Genomic DNA, 18,188 nt, shown 5'->3' on the forward strand with positions numbered 1-18,188 from the left:
TAATCTTGAGTACCTATAGAGTAGTACTGCATCCTTCATAACTCCAAAAAGTCTTTAGTTTTATTAAATTCATAAGAGAAAGATAGTCTGTACCATTTTTTCCCGGAAAAACACGACCGGCTGGAGGCGTGACGTTTGGGCGGAGCTAAAGAATCACGAGTGCCAGTAGGCTTTTGCGTTGAGAGCGTTTGGAAGCTGAGACACCATGAGGACAAAACCAACCAAAACAAACCATGGCTAACAGTCAGATTCAGCATATATTTATGATCCAGAATCAGATCCAGAGGCTGAAATTTAAAGGCCATGTTGCAGGTTAAACACCACTTTCGATTACTGGGTACATAAATCACTCAAGATATGTATATCATTTTTAAAATGTCTCAAAAATGGTCTTAAAGACCTATTTTTTAAGTTTTTTGGTATTAACGTTTTTTTTACGCAACTCTGTGATGATGTCATGTTGGGGAGAAGTCGAGGAAAGGTAGCCTTAGTCTAGTATGATGCAGCGTTCCAGGCAACCCGTAACCCGTGTTTTTCCAACCTTAAACCCTAGAAAGTGCACTGGAACGGCAATCAAATCCGTGACTTCCCACCTGTGAACTCGTGTCTCATACTAAATCGATGCACTCCGAGTTCCGAGGTCACACAGCACGCGAAACAACGATGACAGCCCCTACAAATAATACTGCCTGGTGATGCAGTGTTTATGCAAGTACTAGACGTTGAAAAAACGATTTTAGGTCAATGCAACGTTGCAATAAAATAAATAATCTAGTTACAATTCCTTGCGCTCAGAAAGTTTGGCGTAACTTGCCTGGAAAGGTACAAAGTAGTTAGTAGTGGTATGAAATAGTGTTTACGAGCTCAAAAACCTGCCTGTAACGCACGCAGCATCAGAACTATAGCGACTGACTGGGATGAGGAAGAGGTGGCGAGAGCAAACATGTATGATGGCCCGCAGCTTTGTAATTTCGATCGAGCCAGCCGTGAGAGGGCAAATGAGGAATTGCCAAGAACTGATGTCCGTCAAAGCCTATGCATAGTCCGAGGAGAATGAGTTGGTGAAGTGTCCTGGTGAGTTGCTATCATTTAGCATCGCAGTAATGAGCACTGGAGCTAGTTTACGAGCACTGGAGCTAGTTTTACAGCACGCTGGTCTGGGGCTGGGAGACTTGCTGAAGAACAGGTTGACTAAACTACACATAGGAGACGAGCCCAAACCAGCTAAAACCAACTTATACCCACTTAGCATATTTAAAGCTGGTTTATTCAGTCGGATTTCAAAAAACAAAAGTGGTTTAATCTGGCCCTCAGTCTGGCCAAGCTGTTTTTAGCTGGCTATTTTCAGTTGAATAGTGCCCAAAAAACCCTCTTAGACCACCCCGACCAATCTGGAAGACAAGCAAACCAATTTAGACTGGTTTAAGCAGGCTTTGTCAGCAAGGTAGTTCTTTGAGAATGCCAAAATCAGCCAATATTCTTGCATTAAACTTCCCCTGCTATTCATTATTCTAATTATTTGACCCAAGCTGAAATCAAAAGCAATTTGTTGTATTAGCAATGGAAAGCTGAAGTAGTTAGGAAAAATGGTAATGTCCAGACAGTCAAAAATATAGTAAGTTTTATCTTAATGAGCTGTCAAGCTGTGTAAAAGAAAATTCCACCCAGTGGGCTGAGGAACTGGGTGATCCCTACAACATAATTTGCTTGCTTAGGAAAATACAGTATGTTTTATAAACTACAGCTCTGGCCAACAAGGATATGAGATTTTTCTTCTGTCTTTTTATGCTTTGAGTGCTGTCTGCTGCTTGCCAAGAGCAAAGCTGAGCAATGAGACAGGATGGAGAGGAATGGAGAGTGCCAAGTGACTCCAGTCTTAACCAGTCTCAGCAGAATCATTCTAATGATGAGAGCCACACATTGGAAGGTGACCCACTTATTGTGCAACTCCCACTGTGATTTGCAGTCTCCAAAGATGCCCTGGCCCAATTTCAACATGTACACATTGTGTGAGATTATGTATTTGCTTGTGCGTTATGGGTGGGCGGGTGTTTGGTAGAACATAGCTCAAAATGATCTACTGCAGATGTGGCGACCAACCATAACAATATGCCAAATTTTGACTAAGTGCACAAGGAAATGGCAGCAGAATGTGTGTACGGAAATAGCGAAGAACTTCTCCTGTCAAGCTCAACAAATGGTATTAAGTATCTGGATTGTGCATAAATCAGAATGAACTTCATCAGGTGCTCTGGTGTTTGTATCATCCAGAAAGAAAAAAAACATGATTTCACGCATAATGCATTCATTGTGCTGACTCCAGCCCTCATTGTTCCAAACAATGCCCTACAGGCAACAGCAGCATATGCTGGACATTAGCTCTTGTAATTCAGTCAGCATGTTTGTGTGTAACTCAAAGCAGACAGCATGTGCGCTTAAGAAGGACTGATAGCAAATAATCATTGCATGTCTATTGGGATGATCTGTATAAAATATAGGGATTTTTTAAATGGAAATTTTCCAAGCAAAAACACCTCGCACTAAGTTCACTGAACTGAACACCAAGGTACATTTTCAGGCCACTGCTACAAAGAAAAAAAAAAATCCCCCGCCTCTAGTACGGCATTATTTATTACTACTGGCACAACAAGATGTTAAACAGTGTCAAGCGGAGTACGTCCAATTAATCTAAGTACATTCCAGAAGACTGAACTGATTGCCTCCTTCACCGTTCATTCCAGGATACAGCATTTGATTTCACTGATATGAGAGCAGAGCTGGCAGGCAAAATAAAACTAGACAACGCTTCCCTTTTTTTCTTTTTTTAGTGGAACTATGAAGATGGATGATCCAAAACAAACGGAAACAAAACTCATAGGTATACGCATGCAGTGTTATGGCCAACCAGTCACATTGAATTGCTAGTCTAACAGTTTTGTTGTCTTATTATTATTAAATTTAAAATGATTTTATTAGGTATCAGAGTACAAGCAATGGCTTGGGGTCAAACCGACTAACTGGATTCAACACAGTTCACCAAAAAAAACATACTGTCAAAAAACAAAAACAAAACAAAAAAAGTTAAAAAAAATTTTTTTTTACAAAAATAACAATAGAGTTACAAAAAAATAAATAAAATATTTTGTAACTGTTTTCTTTCTCTATATTTTTAAAAACATTTTAAAGAGATGTGTGGAAAAGCACACAGTAGAGCATGGCACTAGTAGTAATGCCAAGATCATGGGTTTGATTCCCAGCAAACTGAGCCCTAACCGAATAAAAATGCACACCTTCAATGCAGTGTAGGTTTCTTCAGATAAACGCATCTTCCAAATGCATAAATGTAAATACCCTCAGAGGGTAGTCAAGAAACTGACATAAAATCAAGTATCAATGACCCTAAATGAGAAAAAGTGACATTTCAAGATAAACATCAAAGGTAACCAATACTTATTTTAACTTTTTAAAATTAAAATGGGTCAAATTGACCTGCACGAAAATATAATGGCAAGGTGCTTTGTTCAAATGTTCCCTATACAGATAAAAATTCATAGACAGTTTGTCATTTTGTCAACAACAAAAGTTTAATATACATGGAAAAACAAATATGTCAAAAAATGTGTTTTGTTAAATATAACCGGACATCTTAAATCAAACAGATTAACTTGACTAAAATAAACTGCTTGAATTTATTCAGGAGTGAAATTTTGTTTAAATAAACATGAATGTCAAAAAGATTCCAGAATGCGGTTACGTTATGGCCAGAAGTTAAATAACGAACAGCTCACTGGAATTTGGATGAATTCACTTGTGAAGTGAGTTTTTTAGCTTAAGATTTAAAAGATATGTACACAGTGTCAGTAAACAATCACATGACTTCATTTAAGGCTATGGGATGAGTGCGACTGGCCTTATTTTCTTCCATCTAGTCCATTTCTGCCGCATCAAGCTCCGTGAGAAATTTCTGGCACTTATAGATGAGGACATTAATGGCCTAAGTAACCAGGACATCAGGAGGAAGGATCTCAACTGAGATGGACTCTCGTGGACTCAACTAAGACTAAATAAATCAACACAGAAGGGAGATTTGACAATGCATATGGAAAATCATCAAACAAACCCAACTCAATGCTTTTAGTTGTAAACGTACATATGAAATGATCCCGCACTCTGCCCAGTTTCACCAAGTTCTTCAAGTCATCATGCCGGAGAACTTCTCTGCTGCATGTGTCTAAACGACTGTTGACAACTTTAGCCACCTTCCTTCCTGAAATGAATAATTATTAGATTATAACACAACAATAAAAGTACCAAATATCAAGATTACATGGGAATAAAGCGAAATAACCCTACCGTTCACGTTCTGGATCTCAATAACTCTGCCCTGGTCGAAGTTGTGCCAGGAGAATGTCCCCATGCACAGGACCAATCTTGGCACCTGCAAACACATCAGTCTGGTTTCCAATCGGGAGCCATTTAATGTCACCAGAGTAGACTGAAATCAAACACAAGAGTTTAGTCCCATACTGTAAACAGGACAGTGATAAATAGAAAGTTTTGTCATGGTTAGCAAATAATATGCAAGTAAATTCTGCCGTTATTTACATACTCTCACTTTGTTCCATACTTGTACTTTTCTCCTTGGAACACAAAATGAGCTAGGCAGATGTTATGCAGTCTAAGTCACCTTACCTTTTAAATTCATTGCATCTATTTTCCATACAGTGAATGGTTACTGAAACTTTATTCTGCCTTACATCTTTTGTGTTGCACATAGGGCTGCACAAATAATCTAAACAAAACCGCTTAAATCATTATATGGTTAGTGTATTTATTTATCAAACTGCAAAAGCTGTGACTTAATTCAATAAATACAATGTGCTGTGTGTTTCAGAGAGAAGTGCAGCACAGTGTTCATTTAAACTCAAGCAGCTCCAGAGCCGGCATTTGAGTTCTGACTTCGGGAACACAATATAGGTCAACCAACTTCCCAAACTTGTAATGAGAAGCAGTTATAAACAGGCTGTTGTCACCAAAGAGAAGTTTTAAGAACTCCCTGTGTTTTTTTGTTTTGTTTTTTTGTTGTTGTTGCACACAATAGTTTAACATTTGAAAATGAAGAAATTAAGATGTGCAGTAGAATAACATTTGTACTGTTTTAATAAAAAAAAAAAGTTATAAAAAATTAAACCGTAGTACTGTGAAATAAAAGTATTTTTATATTATTACTTATGAATTATTTATTGTTTATTAATATTATTATTTTTCATTATTTGATAGTCATAAATATAGATTTTTTTTTTTTTTTTTGGCCAAATTGGGCAGCAATACAAACAAGCAGATCAAACCCGGTGCTTTTTTTTTATTTTTCTTCACAATCGCTTTGTTTTTTATTACATAACTTTCAAAATAAGGATCAGAGAGAGGGTGAATAATTGATCATTAAAAAAAGCTAAATGACAAATTGACAGTAAACCAATTTTTGCATATTAAAAAAAAACTACTTAATTAAATTAAGTACCGGTAAACCATATTTTTACTCACCCATGTGATTAAGATATAACTCCTTGGGATCTGAAGAGTCTTTAGGGGCTCTAGTATTCCTGGTGCATTTTACCTTCAGCTGAAGTTGAATTGTGTCAATTTCAGTGCCTTCCTGATCATCTGACAAACATATACAACACATAATATAATTTACATAAAAACAACAAAAACAAAGAATAATCAACAAGTTCAAAAACCAAATTTCTTATTAAACTAACATTTTTTTCTGAAGAAATATATAACCATTTCTAATGACCCGGATTCCTGTACTCAAAAAGACGGGAATCTGCTTTAATGGGCACAAGGCCAAGCCTATGAGCCAGAATCTCATCCTGAATGATTGAGGTGTTGTTGTAAATGAAGACTTTTTCAATGGCCATTGTTTGGACCTATTTTCAAATTAGATGATGTTCAAAAAAATGTGTTCAAAGATCATGAATACAGGCTGACACTATGGACAAAAATCATCAAACACACAGTACCTCAGCCAGTAATATACGGCGAAAAGCATTGGTGATGACCGCGTCTATTCCAATCATATCAAACTCCAACGAGTCCTCATCCGAGTGAACTATATCGACTCTGAAAATCTGGAAGAGTAAAATTATAAGTAAATCAGGTATAAAACGTCCGTCTTAGCAGCGTCTATATAATAAATGACTGCCAGTACATTTCTCACACCTTTTAGAATTTTCCAAGTCCCATGTGTCATCGTAACCAGGGTAATTTCCTGGATAATGTGTAGTATGGACCTGTATATACAGTAAAATGTGGTTTTATATGTAGCTTACCGGAATACCCTCTAATAAACAATTATAAAAGTGATCATATAAGTCTAATAAACAACAACCATTGCAGTTTGAAGTAACTTACGGAGAAACCTGCACGATAAGTGCAACAATATTTTATTAAATAAGGGTTACTTAAATTAACAAGAAAACAGTCTATATCAACATAAGCACAGTGAATATTATGCACATTGTTATGCCAAATTCACCCAATATTACTCTATTACGAATTTCATCCACGTTGCTCATAGGCGCCGCCATCATTGTTGTCGTGTCATTCTTCTCTTGCGCCGATAGAGGGTCGAGAACTTCCATTCAGAAAGAAACTGTATTCGAAAAGAATTTCACCATTGTCATGCTTTAACAAAACAATACACACACCAAATATGAGATAAAAAAATATATATATATAAAACAATAGCCAACTATATATAAGTTTTAATGAAGACTTTGGCGTTCTGTATTTCAACTTATTGATAAACCTCTTAAACTGTTTAAAAATCCTACAAGGTTACCATAGCCGTTAAAACAACGGCTCTTATTTTTACTATGACGAAAAATGTAATATTTTTTTAATTTTTCTAAATATTGTGGTTTGGTGCAGTTAATGAAAACAAATTAATTCAGATTTGTATTTTCCAATAAGTATGTAATAAGTAAGTTAAATCAGATGCCCCTGGATCTCTGTGGTCTGGATGAGTCAAGTAAGTTAGATGACAGACCTACACACACACACACACACGCGCACACACACACACACACACACACACACACTATATATATATATATATATATATATATATATATATATATATATATATATATATATATATATATATATATATATATATATATATATATATATATATATATATTCATTTTAATGTTTATTTCTTAAACATTAATGTATTTGTTCCTTTGGGGACTTTTATTCTATCTTCACTGCAGCGTCACTGGAGTATTTCGCGCACACCGTGAAGGTGCACAAGTAGATAAGTTAGGAGTGATTCTAAACCCGTACCTGGAATTAACTCTTTGTTGTTCATCGTGAATGAAGTCGTCCAACCAATCCAGAGAGAGCAGACAGGTGACCGTAGTTGTTCTCTTGCAGTTGTTTTAAGGGCTTCAGTCTTTGCATGCTCTATGGACGGAACTGTGGACAGAGTTGTGGAGGAGGGATCCACGCGTGGGTTCTCTCGGACGGACGTTTCCCTCAGCGGAGGGGATGAGAGCAGGGACACCGACCACAGCCAGAGATCTCACGAAACACAACCTGACGACGAGGTACAAAACTAAATTAGTAAATTAGTCGAGTTTTTACTTGAACTTGTAGGCTATAAAAGGTTGTTATATCGCATATAAGAATTAATCCCCTAATAAATATGTTTGTGTATGTTTTATATGTAAATAAAATATACGTATATTAATACTATTTGTTTAATACTTAAACGTAATTATTTGTAAGTTGTATATGAGCGTTTAATAAAGGAATATGAGGTAAAATTAGGTAATTATGTATGTAGTATATTGTATATTGTATACACTTTAAAAACGTAATATTTATGTGTGAGTGTGCGTGTGTGTATATATATATATGTATGTATATGTGTGCGTGTGAAATATGTCAATTATACGTTTAAAAATAAAATTTAATTTATTTTAATTTATCATTTGTTTAATGTTTAAGTAATGTTTGTTTTTTGTTTAAAGCGCTCTTTGCCTCTTAGGGATTTTTATCCCTATATCCGCTGTGCCCTCTGCAATGGATTTTTCATTGATGCCACCACCATCACAGAGTGTCTTCACACTTGTAAGTCTGTTTTTCCCCACTGGTGTAATGGTATAAATTTAATTTATTATTTTCTCTTTTTTTCATATAATCTGTGATCTTTACAGTGTTTTGAATCATGCCTGTTTATTTCCCCTTTCACAGTTTGTAAGAGCTGCATCGTCAAGCACTTTTTCTACAGCAACAGGTGTCCTAACTGCTCGATTGTTGTGCACCAGACACAGCCGCTGAACAGTATCAGGTAGCTTCAGTTTTATTGAAGTCTTGTTTTATTAATACTGTTCTTGTCGATTTCAACTTTAGCGAACTGAGCGTACAGGGCGTAGTGTTGTTTACCACTTTTGCTCTGTCACTAGAGATTTAGTCTAGCTGTTGTTTTCGAGACCATCCCTTGTGTCTAATTACTGCTGCCTAGCAATAACAGCCTCACATATGTCCTGCGGTCTTTAAGGATTCTTGTATGCTTTAGTGTTTAATTACTGGTCATGTTTTAGCCTGGGAGTAAAATTTCATCACTTTTTTTTCTATTAGACCTGACAGACAATTACAAGACATTGTTTTCAAGATGGTTCCATATTTGGAAGAAGGTTAGTGGAGTTTATGTTAAACACTTTCTTGTTACACTTTTGTTCCCCCATTCTGTCATTTGATACATAAACAACACAAAATATGTGTTTTTTCTTCATTAGATGAAAGGTCGCGAATATATGCATTTTATAAACAGAGAGGGCTTGGGGTTCCTAAACCAGGTTTGTTCATGCATTCACTCAACTTAAGTTTATTATTTGAATATATATAGGTATATAGGTGATATTATTCTATTGTGCTTATGATGCAATCTTTTTTCTTTATTTGTTTCCCCCCTAGTGGCATCTCCAGCTACATGCCCAGTAAAGCCGCATCAGAGACAGAAGAAAGACATGCTGCCTCAGTCTGTTTTTACAATTCCCTCAGAGCTAGATGTGTCTCTGATGTTGGAGTTTGTGGGGTCAGTAATGTTCATTTGAGATTCAGCGTATATCATTAATGTTTGTTTAGCTTCTAGAGCTTTCAGCTGACTCTATGTAAATGTAATGAGTTTTGATAAAAAAAAAAAAGGCAAAGACAGGTTTCATTTTTGCAATAACACACCATGAATTATTCAGAAAGGCCCGCAACATGCATTAAGTAAATAGGGTAAAAAAATTTTTCATGTTGAATTGAAGTTTTCTGAATGCCAGACAGGTTATTTTGTGTATCACCACTAGATGGAGCTAAACAGTCAAAAATCAAAAGTCTCTTTAAAACAGTGATTTTCAACATTTTTCATTGAAAGGCCTCCCACTGTCCAACACAGTATTCAAAGCCCCTCCCGAGAACCACTTGCCATGTGCTCTGAATTTGCACAACTGTAAAAGCCTGCCTATTATTTATGAATTATTTGATTTATTACAAAAAACATGTAATCTGTTAATGTTTCATCTAATCTTTATTTTTACATGTTTTTGATTTACAGAGCTGAAGAGGGTATTGAGAACTTTAAGGTAACTTTAATATTTTGTCAGTCTTGCAATATGATATTTTCGTACTTTGTTTTGTGTGTGTGTGTACTCACACAAAATAATGTACTTTGTATTACGGAAACGCATTGCAATATTATTTATGCTTAATATAAACACTTTAATCATGGTGTAGAATTGAGCTGAAGTTGTGCTGTAGGCCTTGCTGATTTTCCGTTTTTAATATCCTGATTATATTTTCCCCCTCAAGCCCCTGGAGAGGAAGTATGTGCGTGTGTCAGGGGAAGCCACTGTCCGTCATGTGGAGCTTTTTATCAGGAGGAAGATGGAACTGAGTCAAAACTGCAAGGTGAAATACAGATTTTATCACCCACCAGTGTATTTTGAATCATAAACCACACTCTGTATCAGGGTAAGGTCTTGGTCTTAAACAGCAACATTAAACCAGACGCATAAATCCTGCCTCAGATGGTCAACAAAGTCAGAGGTGGAAAAAAAATGTGGTGTGAGCAGAACACCCCACATCTTTGTCAGTCACTGAATAATTCACACTGACATTATTTGATGCAAAATTTTTAAAATTGCTAAATTCAGCAAAAATACTCGTCCTCTTTGGGTTTCCACAATGAGGTCATCATGTTAAAGTGTGATTAAAGAAATGATGTTATTAGGATGTTCCCTCTCCCTCTCAACACTTCACAATCCTGCCACATTGATGTTTAATTAGTTTCCCCCTAATCCTAATTCTGGATAAGGATTTGAGTCCTTGAAAAGAGCCACAGCTCTGTAGAGCATAGTAATGACTCTCTGTGGTTGTGAATAACAGAGATTATGTGTGAAACAAAAATCTAGTGCTGTTTATGTATATATTTTACAGTGTCCTTGTTAAATACTGTATGTTGCATATACTTACAATAGTAATTCAAGGTAAGTATGCATAATTACAAGCATCTAACCCTAAACCAAACTCCTAATATTAACCCTATAGTAGATATATGTAAGTAATTAATATTACCCAGTACTAAACTGTATAATTACACTGTAACAATGATACCTTAAAATAAAGTATAATATTGAACTTTAATACACATACAACAGATGTATACTTATAAATTTTCTTTATTTTCATTGTTAATTGTTCATAGTATGTATACATGTGACTTGGGGCATTTTAAAGATATATTCTGGGTTCAAGTCAAGTTTAGCTCGACAGACAGCATTTGTGGCATAATGTTGATTTCCACTTCTTCTTCCTGTCTGGGTTACTGTAAGGCACACACAATGGAAGTCAATGGTGCCAGTCTGTAATGCTGACATGATATTAGTAGTGTAAAAAATGCTTATTGTGTTTTATTAATGTATTTTACTGTGTTTGTTGCCAGGACAGCTTAGTTGAAATCAGAATTAATGCTATTATAAAAGTCTAAGCTTCATAGTTTTGCTACTTAATTGCAGTATTGTGATCTATAGTCACATGCAGCAGTTGTTGGTAATGGTTGCTTGCACGTTGTGAGGCTAACAGTCATATTTGGATTACTGGCTTAAGGGTTTTTCCTGGCGTCCAGACACTCAGTGTTGATAAGCTAAGACTGATCTGGCTCGGTGAGGAACACCTCGTAGTGCCAGGGACATCTACTGGGATAGAGGTGAAAGAGGAGGCACGAGGGCTTTTATGTCTGGCTTCAGGATAGCCCGCTGTGCCCTGCTCCATATACTAGACTAAAAATTGTCTAATCATTTTGGGAATACACTGAGGCTGTATTGTATATGCTTATGGAGGCTCAAAGTGTATTTCCATCTGGTATTTTAGGGTCACTGTGAAAAATCAGTCTTCTATAAAGTTTGTACCCACTGGAATCCAACTTTTATTAATGATGTTTGCTAATGCAAGAATTCCTGTTTCTATTGCATTACTTGTGATATTTTAGTTAAGGTTTTATTTCTGAGAATTCAGCTTTGGCATTGTGCTATGGTCAGGAATAGTACTTCAAAACAATGCAGTGTTTTGAGGAGGAGTGCTATTACTTTCCTAAAGTGATCAGGCTAAAGGCATTGGTATTGCATCACTTACATGAACATTTACATTCTATTTCATTTGACAGGTTGATGTTGTGTGTGGAGACCATCTTCTTGAGCAATGCCAGTCTTTGAGAGAAGTTTGTAATACCATGGGAAAAAATGCGTTGCAGGTGGGTGTCTGAGAAAATTTACCTTTCTTTTTTTTTTTTGATTTTTTTTTCTGTTATATACTTTTGCAAAAAATAAAATGACTAGAGGCACAGAGAATTGCTTAAAATGACAATTTATCCAAAAATTGAACACAAAAGAAGGTATTTTAAAAAATGTGGGTAACCAAACAGTTTCTGGTCCACATTGACTTCTATTATTTTTTTGTATTTTTTATTTACATTTTGTCAATTGAATAAGTCCTTGCTGAATTTAAGTATTCATTTTTTGTTGTTATTTTTTTTCTTGCTGACCCAGAACTTGTAAATAGTAATGTAAATGCTGTATTCCTTAATATCTTTCTTATTTTCCCTTTTTAGGACGGCATGCTGGTTCTGCATTTCGGACTTGTTCTACCTGCTCAGTAAAGAGGAAAAACACAGAAAGACCAACTACTGTGAAATTTATACTGTACAGTGGTTTTATTTCAATTTTCTCATATAACAGTGATCCTATGCAGTGATCCTTTGTCTTCCTGGTTGCCTTCTGCTCAAAAAGATGAAAAATATGGCAGCATTGTTTGAGCAAATGCATTAATGAGCCATTTCCAGAATATACTGCTTGTTTGTTTGTTTGTTTGGATGATTGATCTTTGGTTACAATTTCCACAGCTGTAATGGTTCTATGAATGCTCTTTTATACATTAACAAAAACATAAAGTAATTATTTTACACCTTGTCTCTGAGAATATATCGTTTGACATCAATTGTATTGCTTGGTTTTGTTGTGCTTCTAGTTCAGCTGACAAAAAGAGAATCTGTACTTTGGAAAAATAATTCACTCAAGTACCTGGACGGTACCTAAATTGTTAAGTATTTAATTCTGTACAGCAATGAAGATGTTTGTTTGGTTTTCTGTCTTTCTTTCCTCAACTCTTCTAGGGCTGTTTCTAAGTGTTTCTGGTTGTCTTTGTTTATTTTCGATTGAAATCTATGTATTGTTTGAGCCATATTGTGTTATTACAAGGTTTTTGGGGGAAAGATCTTTCAAATGTTTTTTTTTCAATATTGTAATTGAAGTCTTGTTCGCCAGATCCACGCCATTGCATATAAATACTATGCAAATATTACGCATCCCTTTTCATTTAGTCATCTTTATAGTTTTGGAAAATATTTTATGACACACACTGATTTTCTGTTTGTGTGTTGCTGATTTCAAACTGAGACAATGTCTTATTATTTATGCCTAAAAGTTAGGAAACATCTGTATGGGATTCTTTGTTTAAGCTATTATCATAAAAAATCACTGGAGGGTCTAAGGCTCGCTGTAAGAGGGAGAAGAGGGATAGAGAGATGTTTCCCACTAACCCACAGGGACTGTTGAAAATGGTTGCCAAAAAAACCCGAATTAAACCCCCTGTATGGCTTCGCCATTTCAGTGATTGACCGTCTTTTGGAACAACACAAAGCAGAAGCTCTTTTTTGGAGTGGAGTGGGAGAATATAATCAAACATAACTTTAAAGAAAACGAATCCATTAGCCTTTAAATTGAAGGTAATCTTACTGCCATTGAACAGGGTTAATGCAATTTAAATGATTATATGTGCACTCATTTTTAAAAGTTTGGAGCCAGTTAGATTTTTATGAAAGAATTGAGGAATTGATCAAAAGTGTCATTCAATTAATTAAATGTTTTTTTTTTCTATCAAAACTTGGAAAAATAGATTCCATAGATTTCACAAAAATGTAAGGCAGCACAACTATTTTCGACAATAATAATCAATTTTACTTTAGCACCACAACAAATTAGAATGATTTCTGAAGGATCATAACATTGAAGACTTGAGCGAAAATTGTGTTGCCATCTCCAGAATAAATAACTTTTTCAAATTTATTCAACTAGAACATAATTATATTAAATTGTAATATTTCACAATATTGGAATTTTTCAAATCAATTCAGTCTTGATAAGTATAAGAAACATCTTTCAAAAGCATTCAAAATCTTACCAACCCCAAACATTGTTCATAAAGGCTTAAACCATAAAGAATCAACAAAACCACTATAACTAAAATAAATGAGTTGCAAGTAAAAGAAACATTACCTATTTAATATGCTAAATCTTGAGTCTTTATTGAGTTTTAGAAATAAACAGCCATTAAAAGCAGTGTAATAACATTAAATGTAATGCACATTTTTTATATGAGACAGATAAGATTAGTAAATGATTTATGAATAAAAAAAAAAAAAACATAACTAAAACATTTAAATTATCGACTTTATTGTGGTTAAGGCATATACATGTGTAACAGGTTAGTTAAGTGGTTTGGTCCCTTATTCGTAATATAGTGCTTTCAAATAAACCTTTCATAAATAATTGTACATTTATCTATAATCATTGGATCAGTGGTCAACCCCTAATATTGAAGTTCATATTTATACTGCTAACACCATCAACAGGACTGAAATACTCTCTGAAACTACAAATAAGAAACAGGAAATATTTGAGGCCTAAGTTCTGGAGTATTAAACCAGTATATTGTAGATATGGTTTTTGAAACATTATGTCACCATTGCAATATCTTAAATGTGTTAGCAATTACTATAAACAACAAGTTGCAGTTTTTAGCTAATAGCAGTGTTTACTGTGCCAAACGCTCATAAGTCTGGTGGGAAAATAGCTAGAGAAGCATATGTTTAATAAGCATAACTATTCTAGTTGGAGTTAACATCAACAGTATCACTCTTTTCTGGCTTTTTAATCACAGCAGTTTCCTCCGGGTTCTCCTCCCGCTTGGCTCCTGCCTTGGATTTGCCATGTCCCTCTTCTTCTTTCTCTTTTTTGGGATTGCGGGTTGAGGTGAAAGCAGAGCGGCTCTGATACCCATAAGTGATGCTGGGTGTGCTGGAGAAAGTCAACCCAGAACTGAAGTGGGTTTCTTCACCCTCCAGTAGCTTTCTATGAGGACATCAATGACGACTGGTTAGTTCTTATTCAATTTTTAATCTCACTGCATTAGTAATGTCATGTGCAATTAATGTGGAATCATTGGTGATTTACCTGTATGCTGCAATTTCAATGTCTAATGCCATCTTGACGTTCAGAAGATCCTGATACTCCCGGAGGTGACGGGCCATTTCACTCTTAGTATTTCTAAGATCAAGGTCCAGCTGCCCAATTGTTTCCTGGTTAATGGGGTTTCAAAAAAATATGTATCAATATTAGCCTTACAACAAAAATATTCTGAAATAGCGATCATAAAATTACAAGCATATTCTTATAAAGAAATGCAATACATTGAAACCAGCTTGCACTTTTCACATTCACATGACCATTCATTAATTTAGCTCACCAAAATTAGATCCATCTTATTAAAGCTGATGTGTACCTTTATCTCTTGGCATTGACTGGCTGTCTCAGTACAAATTCAGAGACGCTTATCTGATTTACACTGGCACTTCTTTCACTCTCAAAAGATGAAAGGTCAAAGATCATGTCCCTGGAAAAACCTCAAGTCAAAATTATCTGGATATGGAAGTCTAATTAATGTTCACATTTGTAAAGTATCTAACTCATCAAGCAGCTCTAACACATCTATATAAACATAAACTGAGATTATCATTCGGGTTTCTTTCACCAAGTGAACATGACCTTGCAGAAGCCTCCCTTGTAAAATCCTCTTTATCAAGAGGCTCTTAGTGGAATTAACCTCAGCCACCTCTCATGTGCGATTAGTTCAGCACCATGGACAGAGCACCCGGCTACTTGACATGCCATTTCAAGCAGTTTCACTCTTGTCCTGTGGTATAATTCACAGTTATTCTAATTATTTTATTTGTGATTCATGAGATCCTTCGGTTAATTGGCTAATTACATTAAATATTTATACTTTTAAACATGTATTTATCATGCTGCAGGACTATTAAAATAAGTATTGAAAGCAAAAAGTTGACTAAAAATTGTGAAAACCAGCCAGAGCACATAAAACATGCTTATATAGTTATATAAATACAAAATAAATAGAAATATAAATATAAATGTAAAATAAAAATACAAACTAAACATAAATTGAAAGGATATTTCTCAATTAAAAAATATTGTTTAAATAAAATGTCTCGTTTATCTTTCTTTATATAATATTTTTATCATTAAATTGGGTTATATTTTCATACATGCTTAACTCCAAAATGATGTCATTTTTATGTGTCTACCTGATAACCTGAGACCTCGGCATTGTGTGCCTCTTCCATCTCCCGGATCTGTCGCTCAAGTGACTCGTTTGCGCCTCGCAAGGTTTCGATTTCAATGGTTTTGGACTGTAGTTGTCGCCTGTAGTCGTTGATCTCCTCTCTTGTTGCTCTCATGGCCTCGTTGGTTCTAGTGGCCTGTTCATTGAGGCTGGTGAACTTTGATTTGTACCATTCCTCGGCCGACTGCAGGTTCTTAGAAGCGAGTGTTTCGTACTGCCCACGGATCTCTTTGAGGGCCGAGGTCAGATCCGGCTTGGATAACTCTACTTCCACAGATATCTGGACTGCCTGGATCATACTAGTCAGCTCCGCCACCTCTTCATCATGCACTTTCCTCATAAAATTGATCTCGTCCAAGAGGGACTCCACCTTTCTCTCCAGGTCCACACGCACCATTGTGGCATCATCCACATCTTTCTTGTAGGATCTGAGCGTCAGCTCTGCCTCCTCGCGCGCTCGGATCTCGTCCTCAAACTTGCCTCGAAGTTTCTGCAAGTCTTCGTCGATATTATCTCGTTCAATGAGAATATGAGCTTTTTCGTTGTTCAGCTCGTCCACCTGGGCTCGCAGATCCCGGATCTCTTGACGATAGAGGTCAGCGAGTCTAGACGGCTCGTTCTGCCTCTGACGCAGACTCACGAGCTCGGTCTCCAGCACTTGATTGTGCTGCTCCAGATTGCGCACCTTCTCGATAAACATCGCGAAACGGTCATTGAGACCTTGAAGTTGTTCCTTCTCATTGGTTCGGACGATTTTAAACTCGTTGTTTAACACAGCTGTTTGAGAGAAATCCACGTTATCGAAATGTACCGGTGAGAAAGAAGATGACCGGCCCGATCTTTTAAGGTAACCCGCTGGAGAGGCGGTGCTGCGGGAGAGAGAGTGGGACCTGAAGCCGCTGGAAGACATAGAGCTCCTGGAGGAGACATTGCTCATTCTAGAACCGGTGAAACGAGGGGTTTCCCCGAAAATCTTTCTATAGGATGAGGACATGTAGTTGTCTGATCCGTAACTCATCTTCGTCACAGCTAAATGAGTCTAAAATGGGTGTGCTTGTCATTATATAGCCTTCCCGGCGGACTGTCCCATTCAACAGCCTGTCATGTTCCCTCTGGTGGTGACAGTTAAGATGAGAATAAACCGTTTCAGACCATTAAAAAATTAATTTAGTTGTTGTGTTTTCAAAAGGAATGACATTTGCACACAAAGAACATATTTTTGGGCTGTTTAAACTGTCATGTGTCGATGGAACTGCCCAGGTTTACGCACCCGAAATTTAACAGTTAAATCGATTTAGGCTAGATATTTTTGTCTTTTTTTTCCTTAACAATTAATAAATAACGGTCATTGTCTTTGCGCTGTTGAAAAAGCAGCATATACCAGCCCAGAATTGTTTGCTGGTTTTAGTCTACACCCTAGCCAACTGAACTCAAAAGTGTCTAAAAGCCTTCTAAAACCAGCAAACAGACAAAGGTTTTGGAAACTGTCCAAGACCATCAAAAAGCGTAGGCTGATTTAAGATGTTTTTTTTTGCCAAAGAAAGTACACCCCTTGAGTACACCCCTCACATTTCAGCAACCATTTTAGTATATCTTCTCAAGGGACAATACTATAGAAATTAAACTTTTATTTTAGAGTAGTCAAGGTGCTGCTGGTGCAGTATAGATTTACTATCCTCTGAAAATAAATTAACTTACAGCCATTATTGTCAATATAGCTAGCAACAAAAGTGAGTACACCCTAAGTGACAACAAAGCCGCATGTCCTATTCATCATGTTCATGTTCAAGATGACAACTGCCTTGCTGAGGAAGCTGAAGATGAAGGTGATGGTGTGGCCAAGTATGTATCCAGACCTGAACCCTATATTGAGCAGAAGGTGGGGAAGCACCATGTGTCTAACATCCAGCAGCTCTGTGATGTCAGCTCTGTGGATAGTAATTGCTGTACAAGCAGCACATTGACTATTCTAAAATATATCCAAGTTTCATTTCTAATATATATTGTCCCTTGAGAAGATATACCAATATGGCTGCTGAAATGTGAGGGGTGTACTAACTTTTGTGAGATACTATATATTTAGCTATTTGTCTATTTTGAGTACTGATATTAACAGTTCATGAAATATAAATATAAATCAACCTTGTTTTGAT

General features: G+C 36.1%; 2 protein-coding genes and 1 pseudogene across 2 annotated transcripts; 1 reads left to right on the forward strand and 2 right to left on the reverse strand.

Annotated features, from left to right (window-relative positions):
- Nucleotides 1-3,572: 3,572 nt before the first annotated feature.
- Nucleotides 3,573-6,593, reverse strand: LOC113113170 (DNA-directed RNA polymerases I and III subunit RPAC1-like; annotated as a pseudogene).
- A 693-nt stretch (nucleotides 6,594-7,286) lies between these two features.
- On the forward strand, nucleotides 7,287-12,646 carry LOC113112626 (polycomb group RING finger protein 6-like). The gene is made up of 10 exons (XM_026278359.1): nucleotides 7,287-7,616; nucleotides 8,043-8,142; nucleotides 8,266-8,362; nucleotides 8,653-8,708; nucleotides 8,811-8,870; nucleotides 8,989-9,109; nucleotides 9,617-9,644; nucleotides 9,871-9,969; nucleotides 11,723-11,809; nucleotides 12,167-12,646. Exons 1-10 carry the CDS (start codon nucleotides 7,476-7,478, stop codon nucleotides 12,212-12,214), a joined length of 837 nt encoding a protein of 278 aa, XP_026134144.1. The 5' UTR covers nucleotides 7,287-7,475; the 3' UTR covers nucleotides 12,215-12,646.
- A 1,403-nt stretch (nucleotides 12,647-14,049) lies between these two features.
- On the reverse strand, nucleotides 14,050-17,127 carry LOC113112630 (alpha-internexin-like). The gene is made up of 3 exons (XM_026278366.1): nucleotides 15,998-17,127; nucleotides 14,847-14,971; nucleotides 14,050-14,744 (listed from the first exon to the last, which is right to left on the reverse strand). The coding sequence occupies exons 1-3, from the start codon at nucleotides 17,051-17,053 to the stop codon at nucleotides 14,501-14,503; spliced, it is 1,425 nt and encodes a 474-aa protein (XP_026134151.1). The 5' UTR covers nucleotides 17,054-17,127; the 3' UTR covers nucleotides 14,050-14,500.
- Between the last annotated feature and the right edge of the window lie 1,061 nt (nucleotides 17,128-18,188).

The sequence above is a fragment of the Carassius auratus genome, chromosome 13, assembly GCF_003368295.1.
Source record: "Carassius auratus strain Wakin chromosome 13, ASM336829v1, whole genome shotgun sequence".
Lineage (NCBI taxonomy): Eukaryota > Metazoa > Chordata > Actinopteri > Cypriniformes > Cyprinidae > Carassius > Carassius auratus.

Coding starts and splice junctions, on each gene's coding strand:
- LOC113112630 (XM_026278366.1), bottom strand. CDS start 17,053: ATGAGTTACGGATCAGACAACTACATGTCCTCATCCTATAGAAAGATT. Junction 14,972..15,997: donor CCGAGGTCTCAGGTTATCAG/GTAGACACATAA, acceptor CCCATTAACCAG/GAAACAATTGGGCAGCTGGA. Junction 14,745..14,846: donor ATTGAAATTGCAGCATACAG/GTAAATCACCAA, acceptor ATGTCCTCATAG/AAAGCTACTGGAGGGTGAAG.
- LOC113112626 (XM_026278359.1), top strand. CDS start 7,476: ATGGACGGAACTGTGGACAGAGTTGTGGAGGAGGGATCCACGCGTGGG. Junction 8,709..8,810: donor GGTTCCATATTTGGAAGAAG/GTTAGTGGAGTT, acceptor TTTCTTCATTAG/ATGAAAGGTCGCGAATATAT. Junction 9,110..9,616: donor CTGATGTTGGAGTTTGTGGG/GTCAGTAATGTT, acceptor TTTGATTTACAG/AGCTGAAGAGGGTATTGAGA.